This window comes from Falco peregrinus, chromosome 9 (genome assembly GCF_023634155.1).
Source record: "Falco peregrinus isolate bFalPer1 chromosome 9, bFalPer1.pri, whole genome shotgun sequence".
NCBI lineage: Eukaryota > Metazoa > Chordata > Aves > Falconiformes > Falconidae > Falco > Falco peregrinus.
In genome coordinates this window covers 18,418,154-18,440,895 of record NC_073729.1, presented here as the reverse complement: position 1 = coordinate 18,440,895, position 22,742 = coordinate 18,418,154, and the positions used below count along the sequence as shown (strand labels likewise).

The 22,742-nt window shown below is 39.3% G+C and overlaps 1 protein-coding gene across 3 annotated transcripts in view; it reads right to left on the bottom strand.

Annotated features, from left to right (window-relative positions):
• Window positions 1-21,109, bottom strand: part of PPFIA1 (PTPRF interacting protein alpha 1) — a 61,234-nt gene extending 40,125 nt beyond the window's left edge. The window contains exons 1-2 of one of the 3 annotated variants that reach the window (XM_055814597.1): window positions 20,979-21,109; window positions 18,500-18,763 (exon numbers count right to left, since the gene is read on the bottom strand). In XM_055814597.1, the coding sequence (XP_055670572.1) occupies window positions 18,500-18,763 (264 nt within the window). In that variant the 5' untranslated portion in view covers window positions 20,979-21,109. Of the gene's footprint in view, window positions 1-18,499; window positions 18,764-19,877; window positions 20,948-20,978 lie in introns of those variants that run through there. The other 2 variants (XM_055814596.1, XM_055814598.1) reach the window with 2 other exon arrangements.
• Window positions 21,110-22,742: the final 1,633 nt, after the last annotated feature.

The following is a 22,742-nucleotide window of genomic DNA, read 5'->3' as shown; positions in this document are numbered from 1 at the left end:
GAAATATATTCTTTGTCAGGGAGATATGCTTCAGGGAGATCAGGGAGATATCTGAAAGAACCACTACATCCTAAACAATTTCCACTCTCTATCAACAGCCTCACTAAACATACTCAACATAAAAGGCATTTAAACATTCTATCAACTCAGTGAGCATACTATACACCATATTTATATTTATAAGCAAACAGTGAGCACAACCTTATCTACCTACTTATGCTGGCAAAATTTAAGTTGTAGTCTGAACCACATTAGAAATTATTATTAACAGTAAGTGTGAATGTGAACAAGTTCATGCTTTAGAAGGGGGCTTTGTAGGAAACTGAAAAATCCCTTGTGTCATCAATACAGTAACAGGATGTGAAAAAAAATACACATCTACCACTCCAACGGCTGGTGAACACTTCAGAAGCAGTTGTATACTAAAACATTGAAATGCTAGTAAATTAGTCTTTTCTATTGTCTAAACGAAGGAAAACTAATAAACAAGAGTCATGTCTAATAAACAGTAGATTAGTAAAGCTGAACTGGTGATGATCAAGACAAGATGAGCAAGACAAACGGCCAGCTGAGAACAACATAATACTGAGGAGACACACTGCACAAATGCTGCTTCCCTAAATTTTCCAAACTCTGCAAGATACACTGCTTAACAGACAGTAGCTGCACATCAAGCAAAAGCTCAAGATGGAGCTGTTTTGCAGTAAAATTCAAAGTAAAAAAAAAAAAAAGCTTAAAAAAAAGGATGCATCAACTAATTATACTAGCACATCTACAAATTCTAACATGCGGCCAAAATCAGCACAGTCAAGACTCTCTGCAAAATTCCAAGATTAATTTGATAAACTTTATTCTAAAACATACATGGGATTTAAAAGACAAAAATTTATGTTGCACAACATATACCTACAGTGAACTCCTTTGGAATTACAAATGTATTAGGCTTTTAAAAGTTGCTATGAAAAAGACAGTAATACCACCATCAAAGATTCAAGATCCACCTCCATAATCCCTCTTCCTAAATAAAAATCTGCTCTTTAGAAAAGAGATTCTGTACAGTCCCCCTAGTTAATCAGCAAATTATTGAAAAAAAGAGTCTTAATTTCTTTTCCAATTGCTAAAAAAACAAAAAAAAAAATTATCGGATTTCTTTAACATACTTAAATATGCTCATGCAAATATTTCACTGCAGTATTTCATTCACATCCTTAAAAAAACCTGACCTGTTACTTTCAAGTAAAAATCCCTGGAAACACACTTATTAAAACAATCTGGTCTGTAAATATAGCTACTAGAACTTTGAGACACACAAAAACTCCACAAGGTTTATGAATGCCAAGTAAATCAAGAAAGGAAAAACCTACTTCAACCTTCCCAGGAGCTGATGGAAAAATTGGCTCTGCTATGAGCTCTCCCCTGCAGAGCTCTCCTTTGTGTCTGAACTTTTCCTGTACCTTCAACATCCCACCCGTGGAAGCTTCCAAGACTCCCAGGCAATTGACAGCACAGAACTCTTTTGCTCCAATACGAGCTTAGGTGAAGCAGAATGTGGTCGCAAAGCTGCAGCTCTTCACAGGCTGTCCCAACTTATCTTTGTGTATTAGATAACATTAGATAATTATGTACTACTGAAACTACTACAAGTACTAATAGACTCAAAGTATTCACAAAAGAGCATAATATGACTTTATTTTCTTAGTGGGTTTTTGCCCTTTTCAAATTAATAATAATTTGAAAAAGCCTCAGAACACCAAAAACAAATTTTGTAAGCATCAACATTACATAATTCTCCAAAGGACATCAGATTGACATGGAAAGGTCTATATTTTTCCAGTCCTTTTCAAGTTTTGAGAACAGGATAAAGAAAGCAGTAAGGACTACCAGACCCTGTTTCAACACCCTTTCTCAACTTAAAACTGCTGTGTAGCGTTAATATACATTTCTTATCTGTATGAGCTTCATCTTCTGAAAAGCAGCTGCTTATCTGAAAGGAAGTCTCTTCAAATTATTACAGTACACAGCTCTATACCACTGCATATTTCTGTGCAAATATAAATTGTAGCAAATACATCATGATTTTTACATGAACCATCACACTGTCAGATGACCCAAAAAGAACAATGCACACAGGAATTTGTATTTCTGCTCCATAAACAGACTAACGTATTTTTGGCATTCCCCAATACCTTCATGGTTGTTTGTTTTGACAAAATACAGTTGCTTTGAGTCCCATAAATTGCCTAATAAAAACACTTGAATGTCCTTAGTTTCAGTTGACACTGCCAAAAGACATGTCCTTTCTAGTTTTAATACTTACCTTCAACAGCAGACAGTTTGTGATTACCTCAAGCAGTTCAAAAGGAGAAAAACTACCTGCAACTTTATCATCTCAAAAAAGTCTGAGTTGCCTCATAATTTCTTTCTTGGCATTAGATGAACTTACAGAAAGAAAGGAAAAATAAAAATTCTGAGAAGCTTTTCTACTTATCTATAAAGCTGTATTACTTGTCTGTAAGTAAGGAGAAGATTTGAGAACATCAGAATGATGTTCTGCTCTGCTTCTGGTTGCCATCAAAATAATAAATACCCACACTGACGACTCGCAAGAACAGTACTCAGAATAATCACTTTAGAGCATTTACAAGAAGCAGTCTGAGCATGCCAAATATACTAGGAAAATAGCCTCTGTTGATTAGACCATACCGACAAACACCCATGCTCTGTACTAAACCAAAATGTTTACTGAAGAAAGTCACTTTCTGAACCAACTGAATCACTGCAAATGTGACGCTTGCTGCCAGAAATAAGTACTCTCAACGAAAAGCTAAATTGAGCAAGTTTGTTGTTCAGTAATACATTTTCAGCAGGGGGCGGGGGCGTCTGTCCACAAAGTCCATGATTTTTTAAAGCAATCTTGTTTCTTCTACATCAACCTTCAGAACTGACCCTCAACCTTCAGTATTTTAGAGGCCACAACATAAACACCCTTCCAAAAGTTGGAACAAGTGGTGTCTACCTGTCAAACCCATACATTTCTAATGTCTGAGCTGACAGCCGTCTCGTTACCCATGAGATCTTGGTCCAGGAACATTACAGCTTTCAGGGAACAGGCTCTCTTCATGTTTATTACAAGCATAATTTATAGGTACCATAGAGAGTAGTACATCACAAACCAACATACACTACGTGACAGGAAAGACAGTAAACTGGGGGGCGGGGGGAGTGGAGAAGAGGTAATCCCTGAAAGTCTATTAACATAAGCTGTGTATTAGGGATGCTCTACAGACAAAGAACTCTTAAGTTTGCTTGGAACTTGCTCAAGCAAAAAAAAAAAAAATTATTCAACAATAAAATGCAGCATCACTCTTCAATGCATAAGGAATCATGGATTACAGGCAACAACATGACCAAAAGCTTATTTAAAGGACGAAATGATATAAAAATGAAACATACATTAAATTAATCAAAGAAAGTATTATTAAATACTACTGAAGTATCTTCTGGCAATACAAGGATGAAGATGCAACTGTTGCCTCTTTAGGAACACCCCTGCCAGAAATACATGAGTGGAATTTATCCATTTAATTTCCAAATAATATTTTGTTTTACTGTTAACATTCTCTTCTCTAGCCTGCATATCAAACAACCCACTCAAAAATCTGAAAAGCTGCAGAAAGCATGAGAAGATCAACTGGGGAAAATTGCAGGCCATCTGGTACAAGAAACCAATGGAATCCCAGATAAGTTTCTATTAAGTTATTTACACTATATACAAACCAAAGTTATTCCAAATGACGCATGCATTAAAATGACAAATAGACAGTCTTAAACAAAACAATCAATGAAAACCTAAATAACTAACCTTAACAGGGTATTTCATAGCCACTTCATTCTAAACCTAAGGGATTTGTAGGAAGCACACAGTGACCAATACCCCCAAGGTACTTGGAAGTTCTAGCAAGCAAATTTTTGTATCTATTAATTCACACCAGTTTTGGTGTTTGGGGTTTTTTTGGGTTTGGTTGTTTGTGGTTTTTTTTTAAGTTAAGTCAGAACTATGAAGTAGTTCTACGGTATTAGAACTAGGACTGAAAATAATTGACATGTTTTAATAATCAAATCCGGCCTTCCAAGAAAACAGTTACACATACTTTAACAACAACAAATCCAGAAGAAACAACAGCCAAATACAAACCATGCTCTTCCTGTTCCATGTAATAAATCAGACTGCTTTCAATTCAACCTTTCCATATCTCTGGCATATGCTAATGGGAAAGAGAAAAATCAGCCTAGCACATGTGAAACAAAAGAAAAAAACTGCTTTTCACCTAGTGAAATTAATTTCCAGTAAGTATCAAGCAGCCTGGATTTTCTAACCTGGAAACTTACAATTTATTTCAAGCATTAAGATAGTCAGTTCTATGAAATATGTTCCTCTTTTGTTCTCATAACCCCCAACAACTTAAAAGGGAATGTAAGAAAATACTTAAATATTAAAATATGGTTATGTCAAACTCTTGCATTTCAGAGCATTGCATTTTTTTTTCATGCTCAAAGTAGCTGTTTTTCCAACTAGAGCTAACTACTTGCCAGAGTGGGAATACACTGTAGCTCATAATATAATTAATGTATCAACCTCCTTTCCTATTTCTCCTTATGCCTAAGCTGTTTTATAACTGAAAAGACCACTACCAAAACAAAAGTGCAGACTTCTTTACTATTAAAAGAGGTATTTTAAAACATTTAATACCACCTTTGGTCAACTCTCAGAAGTTTATATTTTCTTTGACTTAAAAAACATACTTTCTTTTTCTTCTCTCTAGCAAAAACTGTAACACTGCATGAAAACACCAAAGTGAATATTGCTGCCAGCTGACAGTCAGTGACTAATAGTAAACCTGAATTTCTTTTTATCATTCTAGCCCTCTCTTTTTAGTATGATATTGCTGAAGCTTACCTCTTAGACTGATCTATCTAGGCTTCGTCATTAACACTGCTCAATACCCTAAACAAGCAATTAAGTTTTAAAGTGTTTACAGTTGCACGCTATTGCTCTGGAATGAAAACTCTGTTTCCAGGCCACTTCGAAGCTCAAAGTAGAATCAACTGCCTATCATTTGACAAGCAATGAGCAAATGAACCCTTAACTCACAGCCAGCAGGTACCACACATATATGCCCAAGAGCAAAATGGAAAACCTTAGAGTAAGGACCAAGTCTCGATGGTAATAAATAAGTTTCCAGTTACCATCCTGAGTGAGCTGCTTAAATTTATGTGCAAGGTTCACTGAGCTTGAACCACAAAGCAGTAAGTCCAGACTTCATTGGGAGGAGCTTTCTTCAGGAAGCGCTGTATGTTGAAGTGCAGGAAAACATATATGAAAGGGCAGTATTTGGCAGCTTTGCAAGAGAAATGCAGAAGCAACAGGAAAAGGGAGTCAGAAACTTATCAGTTCGATGTTCAACCCTCCTTCCCTCATCTAACACATTTCTGACAGACGTGTCCATTTTGTGGAGCTGGGGGATGTAAAAGTACTGGAACCCAAAAATGGCTGGACCCAGCTTCTCACTCCTTGAAGGATCAGTTTTCCTTTCACCACATTAATCAATACCCAAACTTTATACACACTACAGAAGAGTTTGGAAAGTGAGCCTCCAAACCCTAGTACACAGAGCAAAGCATAGGTCAGAGAGGTGAACAAGAGCCATGTACACACAAATCATTAACCACAGCCTGCATAAACCACCCAGACTAGCGAAATCATTACTGCCTATACTCTTGCATTTAATTTTCTCTAAACCCAGCAAAACAGTGCTGTTATGTATACAGCACTAAGGGCAAAGTCTCATGCAAAAATGTATCTTTGCGCATCACTGAAGAGCCAACCGTCACTGATTATATACTGTACTTTGCAAGGTACACATGCCAGCCTCCAAGCTCCACCATTAACCAGACCTACATACAACACAGTGAATACAACAGTCATATATGCAAACAAATGATATCTACAAGACTGTTCGCTGGTTATGGGTTGCAAGTCAAAACTAAGCCACAGCTGCATCCTACAACTTCTTTGCAGGTCTCTGGAATTAAGGAAAGAGAACATGAAGTTGGTTAAACAAATCACAAAATTCCATACAGTTGCTCCTCTCTCAGTCTAACAACTTGCAACTTGCTAAACATCTTCCTGTAGGGCAACTAGCCCCGCAAACAGTGAAACGTTAAGAATTTTTCCAGGTAGTTTTGTTAATCTTTTCATCAGCCTTAACAAATCACTGCCAGTATTCACTTGTTCAAGATATGTTAGATCACAGAGGCTTTATTTTCAGTTACCTCAGAGTGGACACAACCATTTTTACCATAGCCTTTTAACTACTTTTAAAGCTACAGATGTGTATCAAAGATTACATATCAAACCAGTAAACAATGATACCAAAGTAGTTACTTTTTCCCCAAAGGCTTTCTCTAAATACTCAATTGAGGGGCAGAACCCAGCGACTTAACAGAATGCACAGAGGATTAACAAGAAATGAACAAACTGAACACTAAAACTAGAAACACTAGTTTCTATTTTTAAGCTATTCTCTTCTCCTGTCTTTGTAAGATACTTTCAAAATGTTGTCCCTACTCAGGCAACATTGTGAATCTTCTGAGTAAGAAGTCCCAAAGTAGAACCATTATAACAGCTCTAAGGCAACAGCTGCCCAGCAGCCAGCATAGGACATAGAGAAGCTGCAAGAAGCTTCTCAGCTGTTCATATGCAATGTGGCAGAAAACCTTCTTCCATCACAAGGCTACAATCTTTTCATTGTGGTGGTTACACAAAGATTTCCACCTTAGCCACTCTTGAAGGCACATGCATATGTCTCCTGAAAGGGCAGATATGGTATAGAAGTATTCAAAACCATACCAAGGCTTGTTTAACTTGGTAAAACGTACAAGATCAGCTAAAATACATATAGGAAACCTTTAGTCATCATTGACAAACAGGCTTTTCAACTTGGGATGCGCCTGGCTACTTTGCGCAGAACTGTAACTGTTGAGACTGGTCAATAACAGAGGAATCCTTTCCAACACTGTACCAGTCCAAGTACCAACGTTCTAGAAAAATAGTTTACCTTAACACCGAAGTAAGTTTACAACACTTGGGGAACATTAGAAAAACAAATGCCTCTCAGTTACACTCTGAATCTGTGAATTCTAAAGGTTTCACAATATGAATTACCACATTCCTGCACCCCTAGCCTAGTCCATTTTGATAAGTAACTAATACAGTAAGTAGCAGCACAACTTCTTAGTTGTAGCTTTAGGCATCTCCATTTTTGGAGTCCATGTCAGTGAAGAAACCTACCCACACCCATACCCACTATGGCAAAAGGAGAACACAGTTGTACTTAATTAAAGAGGAAGAATCTTGCGTTACCAGTTTGGCAAGGTATGGGACAAAACCAGTCTCCATCTTTAATAGGACACTATAGAGATTTCATTGAGTTTTTCCTCTCCGCATAAAGGTGGTCAAGATTTCCTGGGATCCCATACAGGATTTCACAACATACAACACTCTTCAAAAATGCCAAATGGTAAAACAGCTGCAAGGTATGCTGAGAAAATTGTAACCAGTTCAGTAGTCTTCCTGGGACGCTCCCCCCACCCCCACCCCCCCCTTCATTACAGAAGCTAAGCAGCTGCTACAAAAACTATAGGAAGATTTTTTAAGTTATAAACATCGAACTGTCAGTTTCCTTCAACAAGAAAAAGTATTTTTCTGTCTATCAATTCTAAATACACTGCACTCAAAAAATAGCAAGCACAATTCTGGCCCAGCTGACACTTAATATTAAATTCCTATGACTTCTATGAATTAAAAAATATGTAATCCTTAATACTGCAATCCACTGTATTTAAAAAATGAATCCTCACATGACTACTTCAGTATTTTTTAGAAACAGACCCAGGACAAGATCCATCATGCATGATTATTTCAGCGACAAGATACTTCTGCTTGCAAAAACTCTTAAGCAGCAGTTGAGGCACTGCCCTGCCCTATTCTAATCATTCATCTTGGCCTCTAGTTGTCAGGTTTAGTTCTGTGGCTAGTAGTTGTAAAGTGTGTTTTTCACACTGTGTTAAAAGGGAATGCTGTGGAGTATCTGAATAAGGCTGGCCAAGCCACCCTCATTAAACAAGCATCAACATGTATTTCCCCCTCAGTGCTTTTTTTTTTTTTTTTTTTGCGTCAAGTGATGAACACTTCAGTCTTATAACTTCAAACTTGTTTAAGCAAGTAATACTCAATGAGGACAGATACATGTCTTCAACAGGAAATTCAACTTACAGGCTCTTTACATTTTATTTTTCTATTTCTTTGTGCACTGCCACCCCAGTTTACATGCTAAGTGAAATTCAGAATAAATGCAACTAGACCATTCCATAGAAAAGTTGCTCAATTTTTACAAATAAAGGCAACTCTAAAGTCTATACAAAAAGTATGGTCTCACAGCTTACAACAGAGAAGCCTGGTATTTAAACATAGAAAAACTGAACTCAGTAACACAGATTAAGTGTAAAAAGAGTTGTTTTATGGGCTCTTTTAAGGCCTTGTTAATGTTCAAAGTAGTTTTTTGTCTGCCACAAAAGATATCTGTTAATCAACAGTTCCAAACCTAATAACTACCTGAATCCCAAAAACATCAGAGAACAAAACTGAAAGGCGGGGGGGGGGGGGGGGGGGGGGCAGGGAAGAGAAGAAAAAGGGATGAGGACAGTCTGTAAGATGCTGTGTAAGATGCTGTAACCAGTAACAAATGCTGAAGTGAAAAGTGGAGTGGTGAGGAACCTCCTCTGCAGAGAGGAAAAGGCTCATATTCCACACTGGGCTACAATCAAGGGAAAGATAATGCATCAGGGGAACCCTGCAGCCTCCTACTAATTGACAGAAAAGGCATGCTTGGCCCATTTCTCCTCTACTACCTCCCAGGACTTAATGTTTTATAACCATTGCACAAAATACAAAAGAGTGTTATGCGGTCTCTAGAAGACTGCAGTTCCAACAGGGGATCAGAGTTACACCAATGTAATTATCAGCATAAATAAGTTTACAGGAGGGGAAAAGGGACAGCTTCTTTCCTGTACAGACAAGTAGTGAGCGCTAAAATCCTAAAAACCTTTTTCATTTCCACTTTACATGAAGTACATTCCAGATTTCTTAAAACAAAGGCTTAGCTTTTGGAAGATAATGTTGTTGAACCACACCCTCAAAAGACATTCTGAAAACTCAAGCTGCATGTTCTGAATGAAATAAATTACTAGATGCACCTGCCTCGTGTTCTTCAACATAAAGTGAAAAGAATGTTACGACTTTCCAAGCCTTTTCCCAATGAACTACCAAAAAGGTGATAATACTGCATGAAAAACGTATTACTCAGGAATAAAAAATAAAATAAAAAACCTGTGGTATCCTAAGGCATGCCTGAAATTATCTAAACCAAACTTTTAGTCAGTCACCCAAAGGTAATACAGCAGAGCTTTGAAGAGATATTTGAAGTTAAAATTTTACCTAAGACACACATAAACATGTAAAAACTCCAGCCAAATTCACCCGTACATCCAAGACTGTTCTCCACACATGCTCTGCTGTTCCAACATTGGCCTCAGGTGTACCAGTCATCCTTCACACCCATAATTGGATTTATCTGAAGAACTTCTAGTACTACAGGTAACCCTATGAGCACCAGAATCCCAGTTAAATTTTTAAATGTCCTTTGATTTGGGTCAAAAATTTTTTATTCCCAGGTTTCCAAATTAGAACACAAAAGCTAGCCCACATATTAAATCCTAGTAGAAGCAAAAGATTCAAGTGTGAGGTGTCAGTCAGGGCTTTAAATACAATACATAACAGAACCTTGAAGAACATAAAATTACACAGAGTTCGGGTTCCCCTGGGACCAAATAATCCACAAGTCTTACTCAAGTACGGACTACAGTGAAAAGCACAACTAAAACCAGAATTTAGGTCCAGTATTATTCACTCAGCAAGGTTAACTGAGACACATGAAGATCAGCACGTTACAGAGCACTACTTCAGCTAGCAGATTTCTCCTTTATGGATAGCAGTACAAAGAAAAGGAGTTTTGACTATGACATTCCATTGGCAAAAGTATATATTGCTAAATTATTTTAGTGACAGGCTCACACAACATTTGGAAATCCACAACTCAAACCCACAAATCCACAATTTAAACCCCACTAGACCGAAGTCCTTTCAAATAACTACAGCAGAATGCCCCTTTCCCAAAATGTTTTTTTACAATTTATAGTGAGAAAACTTTCCTATCAAGCTTTCTGCAAAGCACACAATAAAACAAACAAGTAATTCCACTTTTGAATATCTTTCTCCCTTAGCTTGTTTCATGACAGTGCCTGAAAGTTCAGAATAAAACAATAAAATTGGTCACCATTTACCAAGATAACCACAGATCCAGCACCATTAAAATAACAAGAATTTATGATCATCTTTATTGCATGAGCCCTTTCCACATTAAAGAAAGTTTTTGCTTTTACACCAAGGATTTGGCCAGCCAAAATTCCTTTTCAAGTAATTCAAAATAAATACCACTTCTCATTACAGGAAATTGTCAATGTTGAGAAGACAATGATTAGTGAAGTTCACCACCTGCAAGTTAGTTTCTTTACATGAACATTCAGTTACACCTTTCAACTATACATCCAGCCAGTCTATCCTTTGTATAGGTCAACACAAAAATTCTTTGTTTAGACTGCACATCTTAAGGTGGCTTTGTTTAGTTTTAGTTTGTTTAACTATATAAGTTATTCAGCTACCTAAGCTTACATGGTTAATATACTGTGTGCTGTTCTGTGAAGAGGGGGAGTGGGTAGTGGTGGTAGAAATCTCACTTCTTTCGACAGTAAAAGAGAGTTTATTAACCCATGGTCTACATTCTTGACTCATTTTACTAGATAATCTTACACTGCAATTCTTGTAAAAGGTAAATAAAAATTTTAAAACAGTGTTTCCCTACACATAATTTAAACTGAACAGAACCCAAATTCTATTTATATGGGAGGTAGGATTAACAAAAAGCAAGCACTGTGCTTCAGAATATTTCTAGACAATTAGATGTGAAACAGAATTACATACCAAACCCTATTGTGTACTAGCATAGGAGAAAGCCACAACACAGCATGGCTCAGAGCACACCCAAATAGAGACTACTGTTCTGTGGGGTGGGGAGGGATTAAAAAAAATTAAGTTAGAAAGATATCAAAGGCTGCCCATTTTACTATCACAACAAATAGAAAATACTTCCTTATTTTCCAGGTGGAAGTTCTTTTTTCTCCTCAACAAAACTAGAAGGATGCGCATACCAAATTTTTCAAGCTTTTTTCCACATGGCCCTTGAAACAAGTGATGCTCTTGTCCTGAAGATACCTGATTATGCCTAATACTGGTAGTCTAAGGATCTTTTCATTAAGGCATCTTGGAGTACTTCATAGAAGTTCTAAAACAAAATACTATTTCTAAGCATTTATGTTTCTGAAAGCATAGCCATAGAACAGATGAACTACAGGAACAGATATGTTGACTGTCTCATTCATATGTACCCACCAAAAGTCATGCTATATTTCAGATGCAACCAAAATTATATTCCTGTTAGGATTTTCACTATCATTCTCAAAAACCATATCCTGAGTAATGTGAACATAAACACAAGAGCAAAGTTCAAGGCTAGCCACTGTGGAATAGCAGAAGAGAAGATTAGCCAACAAAGCTTCTCTGTTAAAAACGTTACAGCTCTAGCCACTGTAGGAACAGGCCACGGAGCCTTGCCACACCAATCAAGGAGCAGATTTTCAGTGAGCTTACATGAAACCCAAGGTTAAGTCTGAAACAGATGAAGGTCATATGCAACAAAAAAAGGTTAACCAACTATTCACATCAATTTATAGAGAACTTAAAGGAAAACAACACAACAGAACACAACTGCATTAACTTTAACAAGTATTGTACTCACAGTACTCCTCCAATTCTGAATACACGAACCAGGAGAGTAATCTCCCCATGTAACCTACAGCTATGTATTCAGCTCACTACACAACTACCTGGAGTTTACAAAAATGCAGAAACAGTATTTCCCAATGCTCCTGTGAAAAAGTCACCTCGAATAAAAGAACTCACTCCACTCAACAGCAAAATAATAATTCTCCTTTCAGCCTGGAGAATGTGAAAACATTTTTCTTGGCAAGAATTGCCACACTTTTCCCCATTTACACTTGGAGAATCCACAGTGGAGTTTAAAAAAAAAAAAATCCACGTAGAAAGTTACAAACACCCAGATTACCTGACATACACAATTCAAGTTTATCCCTTCTCAGTATTTGTAGCTTGAGATCCATATGCGCAAGAGATTACACTAAGTATTTTCTAATATATGTCAACAGCTACCAGTCAGCCTTACAGACTTAAAGTGACTTAAGCTGTCTACATTGCTAGAAGCAGCTCACATGAAGACCTCTATCATATAAAAGCAAAATTAAGTTAAAGTGTGAAGTATATTAATTGAGTTCTGGTATATAGTATTAACTTAGTAATTTCAGGTTTTGCTGTTCCTAACAGACAGCTAAAATGTTCTCTGCAAAGATGCAAGTTTTCTGACATTTTTAACTACTTGCTTATATCAAAACTCAAACAAATGCATACTCTTAATTCTAAGATCAAATCCTACAGTTAGTAAAACCAATATCCACCTCTCCTAAACAAATACTGGAAAGGAGAAACCAAAGTCACAAGCCAGTGGACATTAAAACACTAAGAACTTGTAAGGGGGTATGGAGAATTTTATTTTTAAATTCTTATTTGTCTTTAAAAAAAAATGCAAGTTTTTTTTTTTTAAACATCTAGATGGAAATTGCAACTTTGTAGCCACACTGAATCTTTAAGTCTTGCTAATAAAAGTTTTATAAGTAGGTTTTAGTTATACTCTTAAGAAGAATAGAGAAAAAACAGAAGGGCTTGCAGACAAAGAATTCTCAGAATACCAAAATAAACACTACCTGTTGTACAAGAGGCTACAGCCAAGTTAGCAATGAGTATATATGTGAAGATCACCTGGTTCTAAATATACCATATATTTTTAAAACAACTTGTTTTTACTATAGCTCTTTTAACTCAAGCTTATATACAGCCTGCTTGTTAGATTGCAAGTTAGACTATAGTACACCAAACATTAATAAACCCATTATCAGACATTTGGTACATTGTGCCAGAACAGTAGGAAAAAATAATCACTAGCTCATCTTTCAGGGCTACATCCACTCACTAAAAACAAACAAAAGGCATTTCTGTGTAGTCATCAAAACATTCTTCCTACAAATAAACTAAGAAAAATAAAAACAATAGGTTTAGACTTCATAAAACCTTTTTATTAAAGGGACTGATAGGACATCATAACAGCACTGTTCATCCTCAAATACAAGAAAACTTAAAACTAATTCTAAATTTTATCTATCTAGAACATCTATTTATAATCAAGGTAACCTAAATGAAAAGCACAGTATAAACAGCAAGTTGCTACCAACAGGCAAGCAGATGTCTGCTGGGTAAGGGCAGGATGTTTTAATAAACAAACTCACCAAAACATATTTAAGTAAAAAACTCGGAAGTCAGACGAATGCTAGAGACTTGGTCCTCAATATACTCCACTATATTATTTAGGTGCAGCTACTCCTCTTTTGGCCTGATCATAGAGCATACTTTCAGAAAACTTCATATTCTGAAGGTTTAGGACAAAAGTTGTCTGTTTCTATGCCTTGCAAAGAAAGAAATGTTAGGGACATTGAGGTTCATTGAAACAGTCAGTGAAGAATTCTGAGCTCCTATCTCCATCTGACATAAACTAGCATAGATAAAGACAAATATATCCAGTAATTTACTAACAGTAACAGCCAAGTAAGATTTAGCAACTGAAACTCAACACAGACAAAACTAAAATTATAGCTGTCTAAAATGCAACAGAAAGTCACATTCATCTTTGCTGTCAGAATGGGATGAAAGCAGTGGAAGATGTCTGCTCTGACACACATTTGCACATCTGAAATCCTTCTCAATCTCTATCGTTTCTAGACACAGGGCGCTCTGCTGAGACTAATTTTTATCTAGAAGTCAGTTCCACATCTTACTACAGTAGGAAGTATCAGCTATGTCACCTCAAGGCTGAACAGTTGTGAATACTGTAAATGGAGCTGCACTTAAAATGCTAAGGAAATTTCAGCTGCTGTGAAGTTTGGCAAGCCCTTTACTTAATGTACTTTCTGCAACTGTGTCCTTCATATTATGTACAATTCAAAACCTCATTTCTAAACCTATGACATCCTGTAGTATTTAAAACTTGTCTGGAGGAAATCCAAATAACATCATTATTAAAAACGGCAACTAAATCCTGTTGTTCATCATTATAAAACAATGCCAGGGCAGTCTTCAGACCAAGTGTTCAGCTGTTTCTTATATCCAAGCCATCAAACAGTATTTCTGAGATTGTCCAGGAAGATCTTTCTATGGAGACATACCTGAACTTAATTGAATACAAATATAAACAGACACACGCTGCTTTGAAGTGTGTAGCAGTGATAAAATATTTACTATAGATAGAAAGCAACTAAAGGTGGCCTCACTTTAAGACATGATGGGCAACCCAGTAAAGCTGAAGCCAAACCAAAATTACAGACAGCTTTTTTTTCCACATTTTAACTCCATATTAAAGTGCTCTTTATTTACACACAGACACACACAGCCTCTGAAGGTTCTCATCTGCCCCTACATATACATTGCTGAATACTGAAGCTGGAACATGACCATCACAAATACAGAAAAAACTTCTAACTTATTTTACTTACCTTGCACAGAAATGAAAATAAAGTATGATAAATTTAAGACCAAAAGATCAGAAGCCCAACATTATGATGGATCTTAATAAGAGTGTTGCTGTATTACAGAAGCACAATATTTTTACATTAGCTTATAAAATTCTTAACATACATATTAAAATTGTCATCCTGGTAAAAGTTGCTGTGAATTCATCAACTGCGCTTTCATTTGTGCTAGGTACCAGAGTCTCTGTATATTAAACTCTAGTCTTGTCCACATAAAGTAAGCATCTTGTTGCCATTTACAGGAACATCTACATGAAAGTCTAACAGTAAAATGAACCCTAGCCTGCATCATCTTAATAGCAGGAACTGGGAGTCACTTGGACCTCATCTACCGTAAGTTCAAAATGTAATGTTTAAATGCAGTAGATCCTGTATGTTTCACAGATTAACTTACACATTTTAAGCACACAAATTCTGAACTTTTTAGAATACGCTCTAGAAGGCACATAAAGAGCATAATTAAATCCACTAAGACCATAATTAAATCATAACTGAATGTATTTACATTAAAAATAAAAGTACTCTAAGTTCTCAAAGCAAAAAAATGCTATTTCATTTTTTCTGTAAAAAATTCTAGGAAGAATAAAGTTAATTTTACATTCTAGCAAAGCAATTTGATTTCTTGAGTTCATCTTCCAAGGTCAAAGTACAGTTTGACTAGGGTAAGTTGTAATAGATGGTAACTCCCAGAAAACAAGAAGCATTGCCAAGAATCCAATCATTTTATCAAGACAAGGTTGACGTATTTCATTTCCAGCTGTTCATACTAAAAACAAGTTGCCAGTTTTACTCTGTAAATGTAACAAATAAAGCATATCTATATAAGATTAAAATGCTCTTCTGTCATCTCTTAAGACATCCGCAACAAAAGTCTTCTTAATCTAAATAGCTGCTTCAGGTTTACGTGAACTAGAACTGATGCCTTTAAATTACTAGCTGACCAGCAGCCCACAAGTACACTAGAAAAGTCTGCTTCACTGACACTTCAGAAAACGTGCATCACTGCTGCAGAATAAATTGCATTTACTTTTATAATCTACAAGACTTGCAAATACACAAGTACCAATCTGCCATTTTGTAACTATATACAAACCACTATAAGCCTCTTCCTTATACACAGAAACTTAGTGAATGTAAGGAATTAAGTACAAGAATGCCATTAGAAATTGAGTGTCTTCATAGTAAAAACAGAGTAATAGTTCTGGTACAGAAGCAATCAATCTGGCATTCCTTCTTTTATACTAGGAATTTCCATCAATCATCAGAATGGTCTAAGTGGCTGATTCAGCTAAATATATGAAACAAGAAAAGCGTACAAACAATTCAATTCAATAACTCCTTAAGATAAAGTACTCCAAAGTCAACTGCAAAGACAAGTTACATGCCAAATCCGAGGGAGAAATACTACATTGGTTACATAGTGATTTAGTAATTCATGCAATTATACTAGTATTTGCACAACTAGTTAAACTGATTTTCATCACTCTACCAAATCAAATACAACTACTATGATAAAAAAAAGAATTAAAAAGTACATTACTAAATCCCTTCCTCCTGAAAAAATATAACACCATTGTCAGTAAATTTAAAGTTATCCTGCTTCTACCCTTCCTTAAAATACACAGCTAAACAATGGGTCATTTGAGACAGTAGTTCAAAAGAATGCTCAGCTTGAAATAATTAACAAAAGAAGTTTGAATAGTTTCAAATACTACAGTCACCACAGAGTCTTCCTAGTGAGCACTTATTAGAATTTAAGTAAAACATTGTTTCACCTCATCAGAAATTTACACCTATGAAGTAACTGACTCTACCATAACAACAAAAGCTTGTCAAACACAGAGGTTATTTCTGACTGTAGCAAGAATATTAAAATATTTTTTTACTTTTGAAAGCACCATCAACTGTCACCTTCGGCAATCATTTGGGTTTAAGCACCACTGAGGACAAAAGTGACAGACCATGACAACAGTATTTTTCAACAGCACTCTAAAAAAATCCATGCACTGCTGTGTATTTAGATAAAACTGCAGTAAAATTTCTCTCTCAACTGAACTATGAGACTTGCTTTCCTACAGATTTCACATGTAACCATACAACTATGACATCATTGAAAAAGGGATTTGTTTTCTTAACTGCATTAATCTTTCAGAATATTTAGAAATAAACATTTACATGTAGAGTAGCTTACTAGATTTAGGAAGGAAAGCTGAGAATTGAAAAGGGAAAAGAGTAACAGTACAGCTTAAAGCCCAGGTGACTCAGCCACAAATTCAAGTATAATACTTTACAGATCATACAACTGGTTAATGGCATCCATTAATGTAGCAGACCTGAAATAGCGGCTAAAGGGAAGCCACAATTATTACAACAAAAACCCCAAAGAACGATATTTGCCTGCAGCACATGATTTAACACAGGGAGCAGCAAAGGGTGAAAACTTCTTTCTGATTTTCATCATAGCATTGTAACACAACTAGATTAACATGTATTGCTTTTTAGTTTCTATCCCTCAGCAATTACCAGTACCAATTACCATGCCAGGAATCATACAGTGATTACATTATAATAACAGCAGCAGAAACAGAAGGGTTTAAAACTACTGTTTTAAAGGGTATAAACAGCAACTACAATATTTAAGGATATATAAACATCTGTAAAAATAAGAAGTATTCTTGGAGTATATATGCAAGTATAACATCATCATGACATACTTGGGACAGCAACCAACCACGCTAGAAAGTGCAAGACTATCAACAGTTACCCGACACCTGAAAGCGGCCTCTGCTTTGCCTACAACCAAATGCTTTTCAGAGTGAACAAAGTTCAGTCGTATTCTTTTTACTAGAATGGATAAAACCCGAGAAGTTCTGAGACACCAATCACCTTTCCTAACTACACACTACTGCCCCACGTAACACATTTAGCAGTACAAGCTGTATGCTGGCACACTGCATCCTCCAGCAGGCAATAATTAGTAACTCCTAGCAAGACCAAAAAGAAACCACCCAGTAAAACAAATCCAAACTCTCCACACTGAACTAAATGAGTTAAACACCCCACTTGGACTTCTACACTGCCATGGAAACTCAGCATGTATTCACAAGGTAGCAGTCTTAAACTTTTCAAGTTTTTTAACCCTAAGTCCATAGCGGTATCAGAATGGCCTGCAAGTAATTCTTAAGCACATGAATGAATCAGGCTGTTAGAAACAACATAGAAAAAAATAAATACCAGTGACAGATGGGAGTCCATCAAGTTCTATTAAACAAAACTATGTAGATACAATTTCACACTCAAGCTAAACCAAAAATTATAGAAACTGGGAAAGCATACCAGAGAGAAAGGGCTGACCTTCCACGCTCACCTTGCTGATAGATCTTTCCCAAAGTGAGCAAGCACCAACAGATACCTCAGGAAAGTACTAAGCCATATTCATCTTCCCCTAACTTAACCTGACTCTTCAATAAATTAAACATACAAAAAGCCAACAACATACCACAAAGAATACAAAAAATTATCAAAAGATACCTTCCTTTCAAAATGTCCATACCTGTGGAAGTGCAGTATTGAGCTGTCTCTGCAAGGAATCTCTCTCATGACCAACTTCATGTAGCTTGCCCTGGGTCAACGCTAGCGTCTCCTGAGTTTCTCTTAGTGTTTCCAGAAGGCGATCCCTTTCTTCCAACATGGATACCATTAATTGCTCAAAATGGGAATCAGCATCTGACTGTAACGGGGAACCTGAACCATGGCCTCCATTTCCCCCAGAGGGAATCTCTGCCTCACTGATGGTTGGCATCACCTCACACATCATCTTGAAACAAAATAAGACAAAACAAAGACCATAAATTTAAGTCAAACAAATCTAAACAGGATAAGCAAAGGAACTTTGGATACCCATAATACCAACTTAGTTTTCCCAATGATAGCATCAGCAAAGGTTGACAACACCTTAGCATTTGTCACTATTTCATTAAGACTGCAGGAGAAAAGGTATACAATCAATTTAATCAAGACACCACTTCATAATGAGAATCTTGTGACTTCTTGCAAAACCAGATTTTTAAAGCTACGTTTCACACTGTGATCTCATTTTAATGGATTTATATTTTTGTTAAGAGCACACTGCTGCTGAGATCTTTAAAAAAACAAAGATAAGGCATGCAGCATGCCACCAAAAATTATAGCCTTATACCAATAACTGATTACATTGCATATTTTGAGAATCATTATCTGCTGCTTCCAACGCTTGAAACATACAAAGATAGCATCTAAAACAGTACTTTGAGCTTCTGCTGACTGTAGAAAGTCTATGGTAAAAGTGATGCATGTAAATAAGTGGCAAATCCAAACAGTCCAATTCAGGAGATACACATGCAAAGAATGATAAAAAGCAAAAAAAAAAAAAAGTAGCAGCAGCTGTCACTGTGGATAACAAAAGTAAAGGTAAGCAAAAGTAATTAAAGGCAGAGTATGAATACGGTTAATAATGCAAACATAAGTACTGCACTACTGTTAAACTGGCAGGACTTTTAAGAGACCCCAACAAGATCCTTACATGAGGCTAAGGCATCAGTTTTTTTAAAAGCACAGAAAAGAACCACAAATGTAACTACAGCACACACTCGCTGAACCACTAAGACTCTGAAGTTCTTCAGACAGCCTCTCTCAACATCACAAACTACAAGAACCTAAGGTAAATCAGAAAAAAATAGTTCTCTCAACATCTCTGGTACCACAAAGTTTGTTCTCAGCCTTGAATTTCACACTCATATCTGAACCTTTTAAAGAACAATTAAACTTATTCTGAGCCTTACTGTGGGCACTCTCAATCCCTTGAAATACCTGGAACAGCCTGAAGTGCTTTGTAACATTTTCATGCATGATTACCATAAGCCTTGTATTTTCAACACCACTACATTATTTACCTTGCTCAATAAAATAAAAAGGCTTGGAAAACAGGCCCCAGGTTTCCTGCAGTACCAGTTCTTCTCTGGTTTTAGTAGCTTTTTGTTATCCCAAAAAACCTTCTGGATTGCAAAGCATCCATTCAGCACTAGTCCAACATCTATTTAATTGAAACGCCCCGTGCACATGAAAACAAATAAATCTGCTGAGAAAAAGAGCAGACTCAGTAAAAAGCAGCAGTAGCGGCTTCAGCTAACTAGCCAAGTCCCCAGAACAGAAGAATGTGAAAATAAACTGTCTCAACTTCCCATTCCTCTATTACTGGCCCATAGGTCCTGCAACAGCTGGGATGGGGGAATCATGTGCTGAGGTGGAAAAAAAAATACAAAAAAAATGTAGTCTGATGCAGTGGTGCAACAAGCTTCAATAGTTCATCGCTCATAAATTCCTTTCAGGTCACAATCGCATTATTAAACAGAGTACAGACAGCATGGAAAAACGGCAGGAGCTTTCTCGTAAAAGATCTGGAGAAACCTCCCTTCTTTTCTCTTCTATTAATTCCAACGGGAGGCTCTCCTTCCAGTTCCCTGGGTCTTAGTTCAAACATTTATAATCCCAAGAGCCAGGCGCCGGTATCGCTCTGGAAGGCGAGGAGAACGGCGACCTGTTGTTCCTCGGCGTTAGTCCGCCACCCGCTCTCGCCCCGGCCTGTCCCACCGGCGGTGCTCCCGAGCCCAGAAATCCAACCGAGAGGGGCGGCAGGCACCGGCCGAGCGGCGGCAGCGCCCGGCACCGGCGGGGGGAAGGCCCCGAAGGGAGGCGGCGGCGGCACCGGCAGCTCGCCGCCCGGGTCTCGCCGCTCCTCGTCCCGCGGCAGGGCCCGACAAAGGAAGATGCTGGCCGAGGAGACGGAGCTTCTCTGCCCCCCCTCCGCCCCTCACGGGCAGCGCCGGGCCGGGCCTCCCTCCCTCCCCGCCAGAGGCCCCAGCGGCGCCGGGAGCGCGGCCCCGCGGCTGCCCGCACGTAGCCGGCTCGGGCTGAGCGCGGCCCCTGAGGGGCGAGCCCGGCCGCGGAGGCCCCGGCGCCGCGAGGGCCGAGCGAGCGCTCCCTGCGGCCCCTACCGAGCGGCGGGGCAGGCTCCCCCGCGGCGGGCGCACTCGCGTCCCTTCGGGCCCGGCCCGGCTCCGCCCGCCGCCGCCGCCTCCTCCTCCTCCACGTCCGTGGTGGCCGGCGAGGGGGCCGGCTGAGGCCGAGGTAGGTGCCGCTGCGTCGCGCCGCGTCCCGGGCCCGGCGGTGCCGCCGCGGCCTCAGGGGGCGGCAAAGGCCCTGCGCGCTCGGAGAGCCCCGATCGCCGCCGCCGGCCCCCGACCCGCCAGCACCGAGCACCGAGCTCCACCGCCTCCTGCTTCTCCCGGTGCCCTCTGCGGCTCCTGCATAAATCAGTGCGGGGGCCCACAATGCACCGCGCGGCGGGGCTCGGCCGCTCCTGCCCTCCTTCCCCACCGGGCAGGGCTGCAGGTTCGAGACCCGCTCTCCCGCGGAGGCCGCCTGCAGCCCCGGTGAGCCGCCCGCCCCTATCCCAAGCGATACTCCCGCCGCCCACGGGTGCCCGCCCGAACGCAGGGCCGCCGTCTTTGCAGTAAGAGCCCTAGGGCAGGAGGCGTGCTTGCTGAGGGCTGAGCAACAGGGCAGGAGAGAGTCATCACCGCTCTGTGCGTGCCAGAGTCGCCCCGCAATCGCAGCCCTTCCCGGGGCCTGCGTGTTGTGGCAGGGCCCTGCCAGGCGGGTCTGGCCGCTCCTGCCCACGGCGAGCTGGAGCCGGGCCCTGCTCCAATCGCTCTGCCCGTGCCAGTCACCTCAGCGCACCCGTCACCCCAACGTGCCTGCCTGGCCCTTAGCTGCTCCCAGGCCTCAGCCCGCCACCTGCACCCTCACACCACGCTTTCAGAAGTACTCGACAGAGGTGGTTAGCCGTGTGCGGCTCGCAGAGCTGTGAGGTGATGGTTTTAACCAATTAAATGGTGTAACTAACGGCTCTGTGGCAAGTAAAGCAGCTGAAGGATCCAAGGCCTGTGTGGGTCTCTGGGCCATAGAAGACAACAACAAGCTGTCAGCTGCTGTATTCAGCACATGTGCTGTCCAAAGGCTTGGCACGGGCACCGAAGGCTTCTCCCGCCTCAGTCTGTGAGGAAACTGTGCTACCAGTAATTTGGTGTGTGTGCTGTCCGAAGGCTTCTCCTGCTGTGAGGAAGCTTGCCACCAGTAATTCGGCATGTGTGCTGTCCGAAGGCTCAGCGTGGGCGCCGAAGGCTTCTCCCACCTCGCCTTGTGAGGAAGCCGTGCCACCATGGCCCCCACACAGCCCCAGCGATGGGCAACTCTACTAGCAGAGCTTATTCTCCACAGTTAACAGGTTTGGCTTTGGGGTGGGGTTTTTTTTGTTCCCCTCCTCCCAATCAAAACTGTTTCAAAACCAGCATATAAACACTTCCCACTTGTGTTTCTATGGCTTTTGCTCTGTTACTGGAGGATCACATTCCTAAAGCTTTCACCATGCACATGAGTAAGGTTGCAGTTTATAGGCAAAGCTTAGAAAAATCTCTTTTCTCTCTTCCATTTGTGTTACCACTATGAATAAATCATTTGCATTTTGGACCCTATTCTTGCTTTTGTAGTGAAAAGCTCTGAAAAGCATCAAGGGCCAGTTACACTGACAGAGGCACATCATGCCAAAAAATAGCAGCCCCTGCACTGAAAGTTGTACAGATTTGTGACTGGATTACATGATCCTTAATTTGTAAACAGAGCATATAGACACCTAGCACTGGATAGAAAGGATCATTAATGAGTCACTCTTCCTTCCCCCAAATAGGAAACTCTTTACA